At 40.5% G+C, this 16,703-nt stretch overlaps 1 protein-coding gene across 8 annotated transcripts in view; it reads right to left on the minus strand.

Annotated features, from left to right (window-relative positions):
* RASAL2 (RAS protein activator like 2) overlaps positions 1–16,703 on the minus strand; it is a 414,753-nt gene that overhangs the window by 16,969 nt on the left and 381,081 nt on the right. For 5 of the 8 annotated variants that reach the window (XM_088845305.1, XM_088845309.1, XM_088845308.1 and 2 more), the window contains 5 exons: positions 15,878–16,079; positions 13,650–13,849; positions 11,756–12,617; positions 2,542–2,676; positions 149–351 (listed from right to left, as the gene is read on the minus strand). In XM_088845305.1, coding sequence (XP_088701431.1) covers positions 149–351; positions 2,542–2,676; positions 11,756–12,617; positions 13,650–13,849; positions 15,878–16,079 — 1,602 coding nt within the window. The remainder of the gene's footprint in view (positions 1–148; positions 352–2,541; positions 2,677–11,755; positions 12,618–13,649; positions 13,850–15,877; positions 16,080–16,703) is intronic. The other 3 variants (XM_088845306.1, XM_088845310.1, XM_088845304.1) reach the window with 1 other exon arrangement.

Here is a 16,703-nt window from a genome sequence, read left to right on the forward strand (position 1 = left end):
CGGGGGAGCCTGATGGGCTGCCGTCTATGGGGTCGCACAGAGTCGGACACGACTGAAGCGACACAGCAGCAGCAGCAGCAGCAGCAGCCATCATCCCAGCTCTTTGTGCCCCGAGCCAGCCCTTGTCCGCTGCCAGGCGGCCTCTGACCTGCTGATGATGCTCTTCATCTGGCTGTCCTTCTCCTCCTGCTGCCTGCGCAGCCGCTCCTCACTGTCCTCCAGCCGGGCCTTGTACTCCAGCAGCAGTTTCTGCATCTGCTGCTCCTGCACTAGCAGCCGGCGCTCATACTCCTCGAGTCGCCGGCTGGACACTCGCAGGCGCTCCTTCAGTTTGGTGATCTCCTGTTCGTACTAGAGCAGAGGAGAAAGAAAAGTGAACGTGTTAGTCACTCAGTTGCGTCTGACTTTCTGTGGCCCCATGGACTGCCGCCCGCCAGGCTCCTCTCTGTCCATGGGACTCTCCAGGCAAGAATACTAGAGTGGGTTGCCATTTCCTTCTCCAGGGGATTTTCCTGACCCCAAGGATAGAACCCAGGTCTCTCTCCAGCACTGCAGGCAGATTCTTTACCATCTGAGCCACTAGGGAGAGTAGAGGAGAAAAGGTGCCAAAGACAAGGAGAGAAAAACTAGAGTTACCCTGGTTTTAGATGTCAGTGATTTTTTAAATCAAACCCTAAGCGGTGTAGCTGGATGCTGTGTGAGCAGCCATTCCATGGGCTGCTGATACTCTTCAAAATGATCCCCAGGCATACATGGTAATGGAGCTCTGCCTGCCTCCTAAAATGACGTCTTAACTCTGCATTCAGAGTTAAATCTATATATTTATAGTTAAATCTATATATTTATAGTTAAATCTATATATTTATATATCATTCTCCACATTAAACTAGAGGTTGCTGCAAGCCACATCCAATCTGTGATGGTATCCAACGGGAACAGGAATAAAAAAAAAAAAAGAAGGCCAGGCAGGCACTTAGAAGCTTAAAATAAGCCAAAGCCAGCTGTCGACAAAAGAAAGGTTTCTGTAGCACCTCCTGTGTTGTAAGATCTCTGACATGGCTTGACTCATCAGATTGCCATTCTTTCACCCTTAGAATCAGCCCTTTAAAGAGCAAGCAGCACTTCTATAGTGACAAGCTACTAAATCAATAGATACTTTTATAGCGCAATATATTATTGCTGCTTTCTCCCTGTCCATGGAAGTGTAAAACACTCAGGTCACAGGCTCTAAGCAAAAGGCCTATGTGTTCTCTGGGTGGGGCTGATTAATACTGCCTCTTGGCCCATTTTTATGATGTTGTTCATCTGCCTAATTTGCCACTGCTTGTTGGAACACATGCCTGTTTTCTCACCAAAGTTTTATATAACAAACTCTCACTACAGCTTCATAGAATTCAACTGGTTACCTGGTCCTTGCTTGTACTGAAGCTGCTGTGGTTGGGGTCTGAGTAACTGGAATGTCTAATTTCTGGATGAGGTAAGAAGCAATAAGTTTTCTTGTATATGGTCTACTTAAATTCGTTAGTCATTAATGATAAACCTATATGTTGCTTTGTAAAATGCAATGTATTTTCACGACATATCTCATTTAATCGACAATTGGGGGAGGGGGGTTCAGGAGGGGGAACTTATGTAAACCCGGGGCGAATTCATGTCAATGTATGGCAAAACCAACCAATATAATATTGTAAAATAATTTGCCGCCAATAAAAAATAAATTAATTACAAAAATAAATAAATAAATAAAAATTTAAAAATGAAAAAAAAAAAAAATCGACAATTGGACAATTAGCTTCTGTTTATCCAATGTCATGGTCCTAAACTATGTTTATTAATCCAGAAGGTCAAAGATGACAGTTCTTACACAGTTTGAAGAGGCAGACTGCATCAATAAGCATAGCTTTTAGGATTATGCTGATAAATAAACAGAAGCTAGTTGTCTGCTTAATTAAATGAGATAATGCTATACATGATGTCAAGGTTCTTGTGTCATAATCCTTTTTCTTCATGTCAACTTTTCTTAACAAAATGAAACAAAACTGAAGCAATAATGTCTTTTTTTTTTCAGTTTTTTTCTCTTGATGTTGATGTCTTTTAAAAATCATCTACAGCATTAGAAATTCTTTATTAGAAAAGGTGAAAAGAAAACAAAAAAAGGCAAAATCATTACAAAGATATAGAAAGGAAGTCTAGTCCAAGGGTAATTTTGGATGTGTTTAGTTATACAGAAACACTAAATATTCACTTAAAATAACTAGAAATGAAGAACAGAGTTTTCTTGAAATTCAGGAAACCCATATTAAAAAATATACATATTAGAATGCATTCTCCCCTTGCACTACAGCTTGATGTCAACTTGATGGACATCTTAGAATACTTTCACATGCAGCCACTACTGAAATAATATACATGAATATGCATAGAAGGGTTAACACGAGAGGCGAAGCTGAAGTTGGGGAGATCACTTTCTCGGGTAGATGACCCTGTGGGTGGTCTGTCACTGTGGGGACAGTAAGTCAATAAACGCAGACTGTATCCTACCTTCTCAGCATGTTTGGCTTCATCCTGATTTTGCTCAGTTTCTTCCACGTCCTCTTCATACTGCCCATTGTTCAGAACCCAGGCTGCTGTCCTCTCGACTGGGGACATTGTGGCGGAGTCCACAGGTGACTGAACCTGCATCAGAAATACCCGTTAGCATTTCCCGAAAGAGCTCATCTGCAGTTATGTTCCACAAAGACAACTATTCTTGGAAGGCATAATTGTGATCCCTGTTTTCTGATAAATGCTCTCAGTTCTAAATAATATTTTATTACTGCCAGGGCTAGGGTTGAGAGAAGAGGATATCCATTGGAATAAGAATAAATATTCAGAAATACTGTAAACAGAAATCACTTCTAAGAATCTGCCTCCCCACACCACCCTCCCCCCAGCCCCAAAGAGGAAAAGCCAAGGCCTTAAAACTGCTAATTAGTCCAGTGGTTTCATTAGGTCATTACCTAATGAAATCACAGTGTTGACAGAGGAGAGAAAGAAAATGCAACTTGATGGTTTATTGCTCAGGTAAGGAAACACCTGTTTAACCAGGAATGCTCAGGAACCAAGGAACCATTTAATGCTAAACAACTCACAAGGTAGCTAACTGATTTATATATCAGAAAGCCAAGTTCTTAATTTTCACATCAGCCATTTAGGGAAAGAGAAAAAAACACTTTTCGATACTGGTGTTTTGATATTGGTCATTTTTATAGAGCACTGACTTCTTGACGGGTTAAGATCCATAAGTCCATATTTTACCAGAATGGATATCAGCCTAGTCCAAGGGATATTTCTATCCAGCTAGGACAGCTAGATAAATTGCCCTTTTGTAAGTGCAAAGAGTTGGACATGACTGAGTGACTGAAATGAACTGAACTGAACTGAAGGGCAACAGAAAAGGACGCAGAATGAAAAAAATTCTGGCCTTGAGTAGCAACTCTACCACTTACCCTGTCCCTTGATCTCTTAAATACTTTTTTCCAAATCTATCGAGTAGGGTTACCAACACCATCACTACCTATCCTGAGTATCTCCCTGGGAGTTCTGAGGATTGAATAATACGATGTACGTAAGAATTCTTTGGAAACTACAGGGTTCTATAGAACTTACATGTTATTACTATATTTATCTTAGAAAACTGGCACTGGATATGACAATTTGTATTAGGCTACTACTGGGTTTCCCTGGTGGCTCAGAGGTAAACGATCCTCCAGCACTGTAGGAGATGTGGGCGGCTCAATCTCTGGGTCGGGAAGATCCCCTGGAGTAGGAAATGGCAACCCACTTCAGCATTCTGGCCTAGGAAATCCCATGGGCAGAGGAGCCTGGCATGCTATAGTCCATGGGGCTGCAAAGAGTCAGACATGACTTAGTGACCAAACAATAATGACTGAACATTAGTGCTTCCTCACTAAACAATGCTGGAAATAGACAACAAATTCTTTTTCTCTAGCTTTTCTGAGAAACAGATAGAAAAAAGCATTTTTATAATTTTTATAATTAAAATAAATTTCTACTTTGAGGAGCAATACTCTATAAATAATTGGAAGGGAATTTTCTCTCTCATGCAGAGCTATGAGTCTTAAGAATCTTTATCTTGTTCTGGAATAAAACCTGGTTAAATCTAAATATATAGATATTTTAAAATAAGAGGTATTTTGATCACTTTGAGGTTTAGAAAGACTAGATGAAAAAAAAAGTGGATGCAAAGGCAAAAAGGTTCTTTGGGCAGACTTAAAAATATTCATACAAAAGTAGTAGGAGGGACTTCCCTTGGCGATCCAGTGGTTAAGAATCCGCCTGCCAATGCAGGGGACACAGGTTCAGTCTCTGGTCGGGGAAGATCCCACATGCCGTGGGGTGACTAAGCCCGTGAGCCACAGCTGTGCTCCACAACAAGAGAAGCCACAGCAATGGGAAGCCCGAGCACTGCAACTAGACAAAGCCTGTACACAGCAATGAGGACCCCGTGCAGTCAGAAACAGATATAAACAAGATTTTAAAAAGCATGAAGGTGTTTCTTAAAGATCTGAAGAAGAACCTGGTTTGGTTGATTTATACAGATTATGGATATGCATCTATAAAAACGGCTTCAGGCCTGAGGTACACATAAGCAACTGGGAATGAACTTCTAGAAATTCCTTCTTTAAAGCCATTTTCTCCACTGTGTCAAGACAAACATAAACATGTCTTAAACTTCAGTACCCTCGGTTCTCAGAGTCTACCTTCATCTCCACTGTGATAGGTATGCTTCTTACACTTCATTCATTTGTGTATCATTCTCATTACTTTTGTCATAACCACATTATACTGACATATTATTTATTATAATAAATAATAAAACAACCATTTCCAGTTAGCTAAGCAATATTACCAGTAAAATCATGAGTTTGATGTTTTATATATGTATATTTATAAATGATTCATGTTAATAGTCAAATATTTTTCTAATATACATTAAAATAATTACATGATTAATTAAATACCTTGTATACCTAAATAACTTTGAGTATCACACTTTGGGAACACTGACCTATAGAATTCATTTATATTAAAATAGGTGATAACTACGGAGAAGGCAATGGCAAGCCACTCCAGTACTGTTGCCTAGAAAATCCCATGGATGGAGGAGCCTGGTAGGCTGCAGTCCGTGGGGTCGCTAAGGGTCGGACACGACTGAGCGACTTCAGTTTCACTTTTCACTTTCACACATCGGAGAAGGAAATGGCAACCCACACCAGTGTTCTTGCCTGGAGAATCCCGGGGACGGGGGAGCCTGGTGGGCTTCCATCTATGGGGTCACACAGAGTCGGACACGACTGAAGTGACTTAGCAGCAGGTGATAACTATCTACTTCAAAAGTTATTATGAGAAACAAATGAGAGCATATAAAAGCAGTGTGTAAACCACAAGTTACTTCACACACACACACACACGCACACCCTGGGTTCCCCCTCTACTGGATTTTGAAAGTAGAGCACAATACATTGCTTTAGTACTGGCTGAGAAAAACAGTTTAACAAGGGCTTTAGGTTTTACTTGACATATGTACACCTGAAAGGCAAAATATTATGGTTCTGAGTCTTTAAAAATTAACAGAAAGTCAATACTTAGAGGAGACAAATGCCCTTTTAATTTCATAATCTTATCACTTTACCACATAGGGTACAGCAAAGCTGCTTTTCTGTGAAACCAGGATTTTCTACTCAATTGCTGCTTGAGAATAAAGTAGTTGCTAAAATGAGTAACTTTACTGTTTGTAATTTATAACTTCAAGGAAGCTAATTCAATAGCTTTCTACTTTATAGTTAACAATATGTTGCTTGAAAGAACTTTCCTTCCCTGTGATTTGTTACAAGTAACTAATTAATGAGTGCCAATAAATGCACTTCAAACTAATAGTATCCCTAAGAACATACTAAGGAGAGATCTTAGCATACTGAAAACAACAACTCCTTAGATAATCCGGGCACTAACTGTAAAGTGAGACGTTGTAAAAGCAAGAGTTAGTTCATTTCACTGGTGGTGGTGGTAGCTACCATATCATCAAAGGGACTATGTCCAGTGAATTATAAGAGTGTACAATGGGAACTGGGCATTTCAACCTATTCTATTTTACCGGTTGAGTCAGTTTTTCAACCAATTCCTAATATATATTCCTAGCACTTTGAATGGCCTACGGTGCATGCATGCTAAGTTGCTTCAGTCGTGTCCAACTCTTTGTGATTCTATGAACTGTAGCCCACCAGGCTCCTCTGTCCATGGTATTCTCTAGGCAAGAATACTGGAGTGGGTAGCCATGCCCTCCTCCAAGGGGTCTTCCCAGGGATCAAACCCGCATCTCTTACGTCTCCTGCATTGGCAGTGGATTCTTTACTAGCACCACCTGGGATGCCCCATGGCATATGTTAGGTGGTCAGTAAGTTTTGAAAAAATTCATCAGACTAATATAACTATTCCTTGTATTTATGATAAAACCTAGAAAGGGCTGACTAAATCTCTGCAAGGAGATCAAACCAGTCAATTCTAAAGGAAATGAGTCCTGAATATTCATTGGAAGGATTGATGCTGAAGCTCCAATACTTTGACCACCTGATGCGAAGAACTGACTCACTGGAAAAGATCCTGATGCTGGGAAAGATTGAAGGCAGGAGGAGAAGGGAACAATAGAGGATGAGATGGTTGGATGGCATCACCAACTTGATGGACATGAGTTTGAGCAAGCTCCGGGAGTTGGTGATGGATACGGAAGCTGGGTGTGCTGTAGTCCATGGGGTTGCAAAGAGTCGTACACAACTGAGTGTCTGAAATGACTGAACTGATTATAAAAACAGAAAAATAATACTGAATAAATAAGAAATAGTTATCTATACTGGAAGACAATGGAGGTGATTTTTATTGAAAAAAAATTTTTTATAATATATTCTTCATATGAAAGAACTAAATACTGTCTTTTATATTTATTCTACTGGTCTTATGAATGCTGGTCTTATTTCTTAATTAGACTCTCAACCCTTGAAGCATGGCACCATATGTCACAGCCCTTATTTTTTTTTTTGAATGGTAGTGACTATGTCATTGTGCAATGGATGCTTAATAAAATATCATCCATTTACTATTACTTTGGATTTTCTTTAGAATTCATACCAAAGTACAATTTATCACTAGGAGAAAGAAACCCTATGTTTTTCCTCCAATCCTTTGGAAGTACATCAAAGGGCTTTTCCTCAGAGATTGTTGCATCTCCTTTATAAGATAAAATTTATTTCCTCTAGTTTATGGTCAAACAAATTGAGAAGAGAGATTGATAAGTTGCTTAGTTACAGCCTTCAGAAGAACATTTTCTCCACTGATGTTCAACAGTGGATCATGAAAGATGAAAAAGATAAAATGAAAAGGAGCAGGAATTCCTAACAGGAATATTATCCTTCTGAGATAGAGCTTATATAGGGTGTCTAGGGCACCGTGAACTCCCAGATGTTCAAGCAGGTTTTAGAAAAGGCAGAGGCACCAGAGATCAAATTGCCAACATCCGCTGGATCATGGAGAAAGCAAGAGAGTTCCAGAAAAACATCTATTTCTGCTTCATTGACTATGCCAAAGCCTTTGACTGTGTGGATCACAATAAACTGTGGAACATTCTGAAAGAGATGGGAATACCAAACCACCTGACCTGCCTCTTGAGAAACCTGTATGCAGGTCAGGAAGCAACAGTCAGAACTGTACGTGGAACAACAGACTGGTTCCAAATAGGAAAAGGAGTGCGTCAAGGCTGTATATTGTCACCTTGCTTATTTAACTTATATGCAGAGTACATCATGAGGAACACTGGGCTGGAAGAAGCACAAGCTGGAATCAAGATTGCTGGGAGAAATATCAATAACCTCAGATATGCAGATGACACTACCCTTATGGCAGAAAGTGAAGAGGAACTCAAAAGCCTCTTGATGAAAGTGAAAGAGGAGAGTGAAAAGGTTGGCTTGAAGCTCAACATTCAGAAAACAAAGATCATGGCATCTGGTCCCATCACTTCATGGGAAATAGATGGAAAAACAGTGGAAACAGTGTCAGACTTTAATTTTTTGGGCTCCAAAATCACTGCGGATGCTGATTGCAGCCATGAAATTAAAAGACGTTTACTCCTTGGAAGGAAAGTTATGACCAACCTTGATAGTATATTAAAAAGCAGAGACATTACTTTGCCAACAAAGGTCCGTCTAGTCAAGGCTATGGTTTTTCCCGTGGTCATGTATGGTTGTGAGAGTTGGACTGTGAAGAAGGCTGATCGCCGAAGAATGATGCTTTTGAACTGTGGTGTTGGAGAAGACTCTTGAGAGTCCCTTGTACCGCAAGGAGATCCAACCAGTCCATTCTAAGGGAGATCGATCCTGGGTGTTCATTGGAGGGACTGATGCTGAAGCTGAAACTGCAATACTCTGGCTTCCTCATGCGACGAGTTGACTCACTGGAAAAGACTCTGATGCTGGGAAAGGTTGGGGGCGGGAGCAGAAGGGGACGACCGAGAATGAGATGGCTGGATGGCATCACCGACTCTGTGGACATAAGTTTGAGTGAGCTCCGGGAGTTGGTGATGGACAGGGAGGCCTGGCGTGCTGTGATTCATGGGGTCGCAGAGAGTCAGACATGACTGAGCGACTGAACTGAACTGAACTGAGGGCAAAAAGGGCCTGAGAAAGCAGTTTCCATTGATCTTAGTTAGCCTGGCTATGCTTGAGGCTGACTGAGAATAGGCCAGTTCCCTATTCAGTTGCTAGACATAAATAAGGCGTATTACTTTCAACTTCTCCCTAATCTGAAATAATCAGGTTCCCAAAAATGAAGGCCACTTCTGCTATCAGCACCAAAGAGAGGGCTGACTAAATCGGTAAACTCTGAGAATCCTAGAAGAGGTTGGTTAGGGGAGGGTTCAACAAATCCGAAAGTGAAAACTGTAGCATCATTCTAATATACTCAGCAAATACCTAGTTCAAAAGCGTCTTCGAATTTGAATTTCTAAGGTGAGGTAACATACTGTATCTGTACAACTCATATATTGCAAATAAAGTCTACTATGCACACAGAGTACATGACAGATCAAAAAAGATGAAGAGGAAAATTATTAAAAAGCTGAAAAGGGTCAAAAAATTAAAAGACGGCTTCCTAAAATATTCCTTCTCTGTAGATTGTTCAACTTCCTACTCAGTGGATGGAGAAGGACTGAAGCTAGTTACATTGTCAACAATGGCCGCTCCTTTGTGCCAAGATACAAACAGAATTTGCACGGGACAAAGCTTCCAATAAGTATAAATGCCTGTAGAACAATCCCCACAAAGAAATCCTCCAGTATTGGGGGAGAGAAGAATTCTCCAGAATAATAATTTGCAATTAAAATATGTAAAGGAATTTATGTAAAAAATGTGCTGATTAGCTAGAACATCAGAGTCTTCATGGGAATGAGATGAGAAAAACAAGCAAGAAAGAAAAGGAACCAAAAAACAGCAACAACATAAGCTTGAAAGAATAAACCATCTGCATAGAAAAAGTCAGTGTTAGGAAAAAAACAGAAATCTGAGCAATCAAAATACAGCGATTTCCAGTTTAACTGATATGACAGTGGCATTACCAGCAAAGACACAATCAAGAGATGAATATTTAAAGTTGTGCTGGGCCATCTTGCTGAGGCTATGCCCCACTTCATGCCGAAGTATCAGAGACGTTCCCTAGCTCATTAATGGATATGGCCAGAAAGCATTTTAACTGGTGTCTGAAGACCATTTCCATTTCCTACCTTCCATCCATCTGGACAGTTTTCTATTCCCACATAGAATCATGTAGTGCTTACATGATAGGTGTTAAATTTCCATATAGTGGAGATATTATAAATGACAATCAGTTTCATGTGGTCATCAAAAGGCTATTTAATTTACAATATCTATAAATAGTCAGGCTGAATCATGGATCCTGGAAATCAGGACAGTATGATAAAGCAGGGAAGGGTAAGCATTCTTCTTTTCTGTCTAGGGTTTGAACTAAGTCCAACTTTGAAAAGTAGGCAGAGGGCCCTCTGCCCTGTCTTGCCCCTCTCTGCCAATCTGATATTCTTCTCTACTCCTGACCTCATCCTCAGGGCCTTCGTGTTGCACTTAATGCCCCATGTAGACACTTGCCTCTACACAGTATTCCATCTCTAAAATTACTTTTCTCTTCTCCTCTCAATAAACACTTCAGTTCTCTGAAAGGGGCTGATCTCAACTAGAAGCTAGCATAAAAACAAGTGTGGAAACTTATTCACAATAAGATGTGAAAGACTGATAGCTTCCCAACACAAATTAAATGTATATATAATATATACTAAAGATATATAGAAAAGCATTTTCATTCAAAGAAAAGGAAAACATTACATAATATAATCTTTATGTAAATTTTCTTTTTTCCTTTTCTTTGAATGAAAATGTGCATTTAATCAAATGAATTGATGAAATTTTGGAAAATATAACAAAAAATATGAAAAATTTAAGACTGAAGAAAAAGTATTTCTCAGAAAAGAACTGACCAACTAGGAAGTTTTGCCCAGGAACTTGGCTACCGGAATCTGCCTAAGTTTTTCATCCCTTCTTCTACTTCTGTATCCAAGGATTCTGTAAACATTCTAATTTTTTAAAAAAATAATAATTATCAAAGTAGTGGCAAGGGCTCTGATTACAGCAAAGAGGAGGCAGAAAGAGCCAAATCAGTAAATGCCTATCTATAAAATTGCAAATATTTTAAAGAGATACATTGGTGTCTCATCGCAGTCTCCTCTGACCAGTGATTCTGCTGACCAAAGGATTTGTCATAGAACTTGTTTAATCACTTAATTATTAGTTTAAAAAAAAATTCAAGGAAGCATTTTAGGAGAAGGTTCTTTTTTAGATGAAAGTAAGATATGTATACATGCACTCTTAGTTTATTTCGAGAGCAAAATATGTCTGGGCGCCTCAAAATGTAATATGTAAGGAAGAAATAATTTAATTCTTAAGAAACCTTTCTTATTTGTGAAGAAAAAAGTTTGATAATCTTATATTAAGTTTAGGTGTGATAGGAGTTGGGCTTGTCCATGTAAACAGGAAAAGAACAGATTTGCATAACCATTTAGTGAATACTTGTCAACCACCTGTGTTTCTGTCTTTTGACCTCTCTCCTTTACCTTGCCTCTACAGGTGTCCAGTTTATTTTTCTAGTCATTTTCAGGAAAGGGCACATGGGACTTGCTATTTCCAGAGGGAACTGGGGTGTGGAGTAGAGAGTAGGTATATCAAACTCTTGGCTCAGAATGCAAAACTTTAGTTTGGAAACTTAAGGGAAAAAATAAGGAGGATAAATGTGCAGATTCCCAAAACACATCCAAGTGGATCTGGCCTGTAGATTTCATATCTTAAGTTTCTAACCATCCACTCAGCATCACAGATCTGTGTTGGGTGCTGAGAGATAGCTCAGCTACTTGAGGAGATGGAAAGGCGCCCCCGCACCTGGGTGTTGAGTCAGGCTACATTCTGCTACCTCACCTCGCCAGAAACCTCCCAAACTTTTCATTTCCTCTTTCTATTGAAAGGTTGCAGAAGATCGTTTTAGGCGGAAACCCTGTTAGCAACTGCATTTCCCAGTGATGTATGAACAGAGAACCGAGGGCACAGCGGGACCAAGCGGCGGGCAGTCCCGCTCTGGCGCTCGTCCCTACCTGCTGGGTCTGCTGCCTCTGGATGGCTCTCACTTTGGGGACCGGGCTCTCTCTGGAGGAAGAGGACTGCTGTCGGGATCGGCTCCCGTTCTGCAGGGGCTCGGCCACCAGAGCCGCCGAGGCCACCGACATGCTCCCGGTGCTCCGCAGGGAGGCGCTGTGCGGCAGGGACGGCGGGGCTTTGGCTCGGGCGCCCAGCCCCGCCGGGTCCATCTTCCGGAGCTGGGTCTGCCCCGTGCTGTTCTGCCGCGGCAGGGCGAGAGGTATGTGTCTGTCGGGCACGGTGTGGCGCCTGGAGAAGTCCTCACTCTGCGTGCTCCGTTTGGTGAAGTCCTCCATGCTGCTGTTGCTGGGTCCGCTGAGTTTGAAGTCTTCACTGTTGCTTTGGCTCCTGGAACTGGCAGTGCTTAGGTTCTCCAAACTGGAGTCCACAGAGGCCTTTGGCATTGCGGGAATGGGGTTACTGAGGTGATAGACAGGGTTCTGGAAGGACAGGGGCTGGAGGCTGCCCGGCTGGTTCAAGGCTGGGTGCAGGGGCCTTCGCACTTGGGGTGCACTCTGGGGGGTGCTCTGGGTCTCCCGCAGTTGCTTGATGCTGGCCACCTGAGTTATGGAGAGCTGGCTTCCGGTGAGGCGCATGGGCACGTCGAGCATCACAGACGGATGCTCCGCTTGGGCTGCGTGCGTCTCCTGAAGGTCCATGAGGGAGATGCTGCGGCCATTGGGGAGGCTACTTTCCTTTTCATCCTTTTCCGAGTAAGTCATGCTCTGGGAGGAGGCTTGCTGGACCAGCAATAATGTCTTCCCTCTGAAATAACTGTCTGTATTGTCCTGGCTTGGGGATTTTAGCTTGTGCAAATCACTGTGAAAAAGGAAAGGACCCTTCATTACTCCTGAGGCAAATTTAACAGTTAAGATTTCCTCAACTCAGGCATATAAACTCCTCAGAAAGCTCACAGGCCCGGTAAGCCTTCCTTACTAGTTTCTAAGCCCAGATTTCATCATTACAATACTCAGAATAAGATACAACATTTTCAGTTTTTCTCCAAAGGTGGGGGATAACACTGTGTAGACCACCTCCATCCCCGTCTTAGATTTTTACTAGAATTCCAATCACTTCCTAGTTAGGTTTTAAACTACCCAAGGTATTCCAATTCATAGTTAATTGCTGTGATTCATGGGGTCGCGGAGAGTCGGACATGACTGAGCGACTGAACTGAACCCTTTCAGAAGCCCTAAGTGTACAACCACAGGATCCTTACTACAGGCACAGGTCTTGCCAAAACAGAAAACAAAGTCTAAGCATAAACATTGTACCCACCTGTCTAGCTGACACAGCCAGTTCTAAATTGATTTCAACTGAGGTTCTCAGATCTCTGAGTGCTACAATACATGAAAATACCAATTTCATAGAGCTCTTAGTCTTCTATTAGGCAGGATATATGTTTTTTTAAGTCGCTCAGTCTTGTCTGATTCTTTAAGACCCCAGGGACTATAGCCTGCCAGGCTCCTCTGTCCGTGGGATTCTCCAGGCAAGAACACTGGAGTGGGTAGCCATTCTCTTCTCCAGGGGATCTTCCTGACCCAGGGATCAAACCTGGGCTCCTACATTGCAGGAAGATTCTTTACCGTCTGAGCCACCAGGGAAGCCAAGGCTTTTTTATTTAAATAAGTTTTTTGAATATAACTCTACAATATCATTTTAGGAGAAAAGTATCCTAGATTATGTGTATTATTATGACAAACAATTGGATTTATCTCAGAAGATTCTGTCCAACTGCTCATGACTTTAAAGCTGTAAATTCAACGAAGAAGTTCAATAGATTTCCCCACAATTCTCTAAACATCATCTCCCTCTGAGGTGAGCAGTTCCAGTTCTTTCCTAAGTTCATACCTGTCAGTAGGGTCTTCAAATATTTTCTGCAGCCCAGAGGAGAGGCTTCCACTGACATTTGGACTGGAGTTATGCTCAGTGAAGCGTCTCAGTTGCTGTTGTATTGGTGTAGGATTAGTCAGAGATTTGGTAATGTCAGCAAGAACACGAGGGAGAGGTCCCAATTTTGCCACGGTCGCCTGTAGGAAGGAATTTTCACCCTAATTGGATAATAAGCATTGCGATATCCACCACAGATTGTTTTTGGGACAACGATGCCATTGATGGAGGGGTGGAGGTTGGAGGGAAGGGTAGGTGTTTGCGTATGGGAGTGGCAGGTTCATAATGCATTGTTATGGAGCAGCAGAACCATGGCGTCGAGATGAATGGAGGAGGTGAAACAAGATGCAGCAGACATTGAGGAAAGAAAGGAAATAGAAATTAGGATTATGCAAATAAAAATTAAAAGACATGCTCAAAACAACCAAACTATTGCCATTCCAACTAAAATAGGCATGCAAAGCAAACTAAATCTTTGGGAGGCTGGTAGATCAAGGGAGGGGAAGGGAGGGGAAAAACCAAACACCTTCTAACCAAAAAGGACTTTAGGACCAGAGGACTGGCTAGTGTGATGAAACTTCCAAAGACAAGGGATCGTGGGAGGAAAGAAATGCATGCCAGCATACAAGAAGGTGATGCATTCAGGGGTCCACAGCACTGCAGGCCACACAGTTGATAACGGTCATCCGCTAGTCATTTAACCTTGGGAACGCTGACCTACTGGCAACTGAATTTGCATCAGCAAGACAATGTTTTTGTTTAAACAGCAAAATCAGGTAAACTCTATGAGATTCGTCTAGAGGTACTGCTGGTTCCCAAGACCAAACAGATTAATTAAAAAGGAGAAAGTGTGTTTACACAGTAAAGCCTGTTAAAAAGACTTTGCCCTTGAATAAACCAGGTTGATTTCACAAGATATTATAACTGTATCCGCAGCCCATTGATGGTGTTATTCAGTGAAGAATAACCTTTTACAACTTGCTTAATCCATCTCAATCATTTTTTCCTTTGGGGAATTCTCATTCTCATGGGGTCGTATGGGAATCCTTAACCATTAGGTAGTTTTATATGGCTGCCTCTGGGTTTCCTTGTCTCCTCAACAATCAGTAGACTCCTGGTTGAGAACAAAGGCCACCTGAAGAATGTCTTTACTCGTTCCACTCTTTTGAGCCAAGATTCACATTCAAGGAATTTACCCTTAGCATAGCCGCAACTTAAAATCTAATGGGTCCATGAAAATAAGAAACAGTATTATTTTATAAATGTGTCAGTACCAGTGGATACCCTACCATTTATATTTCCTTAGGAAAGTGGTCTTTTAAAATAGGTTTTACTCCCTTCTTCCCCATTTTATTGGTGTGTCATTTTAAAAGATAATAGGAAATGGAGGAAAACAAATTCTTATTACAGAAAAATAACTAAAATAATTTTGTTTTCTGAAGTTATTCTAACATACCACCACAGATACTTATAAAGTACCTTTGGCAAACAAAAACATCAATAAATAATTATTGTGATAAACCTAGCCAAAATACGTTAGACTGTTTTCCATAATAAATTCTATTCCTCTCTGCAAAATTCCAGAAGGAAGAAAATGATTGACAGGTATACATTTAGTTATTAATTTTTAGTTTATACTCAGAAAATAAAGGATTAAAATGATCATTTTCTATATTAATTCACATCTGCAGAGGAAAAAAATAAGGATTTTCAGATCCCATATAACTCTATAGACACCAGTAGTTATATTAAACCCTCTGACTTGCATGATAAAATAAATCTCATGGTAAATTACTTAAACATGATAGTCTCAGTATTTTTTTAAGTCCACACTTTTGTTAGAAATTACTATATGAGGTTTCGTCTCATTCTACACTCCGTGAATAATGTATCACACATCAATATTCGATATTAGTTTCTAGGCAAATACACACACATATTTATAGAAATATATACCCCATTAATCAAGGTAACTACTTTAAAATAAATGTTAATAATTTCATGGCTTTCTAGAATTGGTTAGGGCACATATTTTACTCAGAAATAATAACAATTTCCTCCCAGACTTCTAGATTAAAAGGTTGCTTTCAACTAGCAGAAAGCACGAACGTGATCACTCCGTAGACACTCTTCATGTGGCTTAGGGTTCTCTACCTCCCATCTCCCATTGCCCTTCCAGCCTACTTTACCTTATCAAGTTGGGAAACTACTTCCCACAGTAAGGAATGCAAAACTGAAAGCTCTCGGCCCAGATCAATGTAACCATCAAAGCCAGGGGTGTTTGAGATGGTGTCTGGATTAGAGATCTCCAAAAGAAAGCGCTTCATTCCACCCCATTCATGTTCTAAAAAATCATTCATGAATGCCATGTATTCCTCTTTGTTACCAAATCTGAAGTAGAGGGAGAGAAAATGAGAAAGAACATATTCAGGAAAAGAGATGTGATCATTTTGAATTGACTTTACACAGAGCTATACTTTTAATTTTGGGGCAGTGACTAATTTGTTTTATTATCTGTAACTGATAAGTATTAAAACATACTTTCTTAATATTACATTACTACTCAAAAACTTTGAATAGCTTTCTATTCTCTACAGGGTAAAGACAAAGTCCTTCTTCCCTGGTATTTGAAGCCAGTATAAACATTCATTATCAGTATAAACCTCGGTATCACTAGCTTCTTCAAAGTTTCCCAAATATATTATACTTCTTTTCTTCTCCAAACCTTTGCTTATGCTATTTATTTCTACTAGAGAATTTCCTCCTCTTTGTCTGTCTAGGTTCTAGCTATCTTCTGGGGCTAGCTTAAATCCACAGGACATGTTCTAAAATAAACTAGCAACAATTTTTATAAGAATTAGATCAAATATGGGTAAACATAGATTCCTCTGTTGGCATATATGTAGTGCACACAAAGTTAAACTCGTGCACTTTCAAAGAGCCACATGCTAGAAAACAATGTGTTTCACTGGAGTTCTAATTTTTTCCTTCAATACATTGCTGCTAGAAACATAC

This window comes from Moschus berezovskii, chromosome 17, assembly GCF_049115385.1.
Source record: "Moschus berezovskii isolate FMDL1 chromosome 17, NW_MosBer_1.0, whole genome shotgun sequence".
NCBI classification, from domain to species: domain Eukaryota; kingdom Metazoa; phylum Chordata; class Mammalia; order Artiodactyla; family Moschidae; genus Moschus; species Moschus berezovskii.